At 60.8% G+C, this 2,661-nt stretch overlaps 1 protein-coding gene across 1 annotated transcript; it reads left to right on the forward strand.

The window, feature by feature from the left end:
- Positions 1-389: 389 nt before the first annotated feature.
- RHOB (ras homolog family member B) lies at positions 390-2,379 on the forward strand. Its single transcript, XM_077751000.1, has one exon. The coding sequence runs from the start codon at positions 755-757 to the stop codon at positions 1,343-1,345; it is 591 nt and encodes a 196-aa protein (XP_077607126.1). The 5' UTR covers positions 390-754; the 3' UTR covers positions 1,346-2,379.
- Positions 2,380-2,661: the final 282 nt, after the last annotated feature.

The following is a 2,661-nucleotide window of genomic DNA, read 5'->3' on the forward strand; positions in this document are numbered from 1 at the left end:
CAATTTTGAGTGGGAGGGAGTCGCCAACGCCCCACAAAGTGCTGCCTCCCTCGGATCCGCTCGCCCAGGCCCCGCAGGCTCCCGGCAGCCAGCTCCGGGCCCTGGCTGGCTGCGCACAAGACGCGGGAGAGAGGGGGGCGATCCCTGGTGCGGCCAGAGCCCCGCAGCGACAGCGGAGGCGCTGACTCCCCAGTCGCCGCCTCTCCCAGCCCCGCGGCCTGGGCCGTCAATCACACTCGGCCAGCCCCGCCCCTGGGCTGCAGCGGATGGCCAATCAGAGCCAAGCTCCGCAGCGATGAGCTCAGTCGGCTCGCTTCCCATTGGGCGGCTATATTAAGAAAGTGGCCGAACTCTTTAAATAGCGGGCGCTAGGGCCGCAGCCCGCATCTGCCGCCGCAGTCTGGCTGTAGTCGCTGCTCTCCGGTACCACGCGCCAGACCTATAGAAACTGAGAAAGGGACTAGGCCGGCTCCGCGGCTCGAGTCACCGTTTGCGCACAAAGAACCGACCCCGGGCCCGGGGCGAGAAGAGCGGCCGCCGCCCCGGAGCAGCGCGGAGACCCACGGCGCGCCCTATGCCCCCGCGCCCCCACCGCGGCAGCCTGAGCGCACCGAGAGAACGCGCCACCGCGGGGCCCGGGTGCAGCTAGCGACCCTCGCCCCCAGCGCGCAGCCCGAGGTGAGCGGTGAGCGGCGAGCGGGACGGCAGCGAGGCGTTCGCGGGCCCCCTCCTGCTGCCCGGGCCCGGCCCGCTCATGGCGGCCATCCGCAAGAAGCTGGTGGTGGTGGGCGACGGCGCGTGCGGAAAGACGTGCCTGCTGATCGTGTTCAGTAAGGACGAGTTCCCCGAGGTGTACGTGCCCACCGTCTTCGAGAACTATGTGGCCGACATCGAGGTGGACGGCAAGCAGGTGGAGCTGGCGCTGTGGGACACGGCGGGCCAGGAGGACTACGATCGCCTGCGGCCGCTCTCCTACCCAGACACCGACGTGATCCTCATGTGCTTCTCAGTGGACAGCCCCGATTCGCTGGAGAACATCCCCGAGAAGTGGGTGCCCGAGGTGAAGCACTTCTGCCCCAACGTGCCCATCATCCTGGTGGCCAACAAGAAAGACCTGCGCAGCGACGAGCACGTCCGCACAGAGCTGGCCCGCATGAAGCAGGAACCCGTGCGCACGGATGACGGCCGCGCCATGGCGGTGCGCATCCAAGCCTACGACTACCTCGAGTGCTCCGCCAAGACCAAGGAGGGCGTGCGCGAGGTCTTCGAGACCGCCACGCGCGCCGCGCTGCAGAAGCGCTACGGCTCCCAGAACGGCTGCATCAACTGCTGCAAGGTGCTATGAGGGCCGCGCCCGCCCTGCCTGCCCCTGCCGGCGCGGCTCCCCCTCTCGGGCCCGACCCCACCCCCTTCCACACCGAGCCCGGAGAAGGGGAGACCTGCGCCCCCCCAAGGACCCCACCGGACTGCCTGACGTGTCTGCCTTTCGGGCCGGCAGCTGTGACCCGGCGGCTCTGGAATCCGCGTGGGAGGCACCGAGCGCCCCCTTTCCAGTGTCTGTGCTTCGGGCTGTGTTGCTCAGGCCCGGGCGCCCCCCTGAGTGCCAAGGGTCCCCTGAGCACCCCTTTCTGAAGAGCCGAGCCTCTTCAGAGTGTGTGGCTGTGTGTTTGTGGGATCCCCCCCGCCCCACTTTCACCCACTCCCCGCCTCTGATCCCCGAAGAAGAGCTTGGCGCTGGGGTGCAGCCGCGCCCCATCAGATGTGCGCCCGGAACCAGCGAGCGCTTGCTATCCCTTGTCTGTAACATAGACCGTGGGAACTGCGGGAGGGGAGGGCTGGGGAGGATGGGATGTTATATACAAATAGATATAATTTTATTTTCGAAGGTAGGATGGTGTTATTTAATGGTGGTGGTGGGTGGAGTGACAAGGCGCCAGAACAGCTCCGGCCCACCTTGGGTCGGGCGCCCATCCAAGCATGAACAGGACTTGGCCATCTTTCCAACCCCTGGGGAAGACTTTTGCAACAGCCTTGGGGCTGAGCGGACACAGCTTCCAGATTCACGTCTCCTGCGGGCCAGCCCCAGGCGAACCCCCTCACTGGCCCTGGGCTGGAGGAGGGAGAGAGGGCTTTGGGTCGTTTTTTTTGCCATAAGCGAACTTTGTGCCTGTCATACAAGTGGAAATTGTTCAGTCCAAGAAACTGATGTTATTTGATTTATTTAAAAGCTAAAAGTTGTTGGGGTTTTTTTGAAAGAATTCTTTGCACAATTGTTTTATTGTTTGACACTTAATGCACTTGTCATTTGCATAAGACAGTAGCATTCTGACCACCCTTGTACGCTGTAACCTCATCTACTTCTGATGTTTTTTTTTTCAAGATGATGATGACTTTTAAAAAACAAGAGGAAAAAGAAACCACTAATTTTTGTTTTAGTTTTCTTGAAAAAAAAAATGGCAACACTGTTTTGCGATTTTATTTGTGCAGGTATGCGCACTCTTTTGATAAAAGGGCAGTAACAAGTATTGGGACCTANTTTTTTTTCACAAGGCAGTCTTTAAAGCTATGTGAAATTTTCTCTGCATCTCTGTACAGAGAATGAACCTACCCCTAGTCTCTCTTTTCTCCCCCTCCCTTCCCCACCCAGTGGTACTTCTACTA

Source organism: Crocuta crocuta, unplaced genomic scaffold (genome assembly GCF_008692635.1).
Source record: "Crocuta crocuta isolate KB4526 unplaced genomic scaffold, BGI_CrCroc_1.0 scaffold129, whole genome shotgun sequence".
Lineage (NCBI taxonomy): Eukaryota > Metazoa > Chordata > Mammalia > Carnivora > Hyaenidae > Crocuta > Crocuta crocuta.

Coding starts and splice junctions, on each gene's coding strand:
- RHOB (XM_077751000.1), top strand. CDS start 755: ATGGCGGCCATCCGCAAGAAGCTGGTGGTGGTGGGCGACGGCGCGTGC.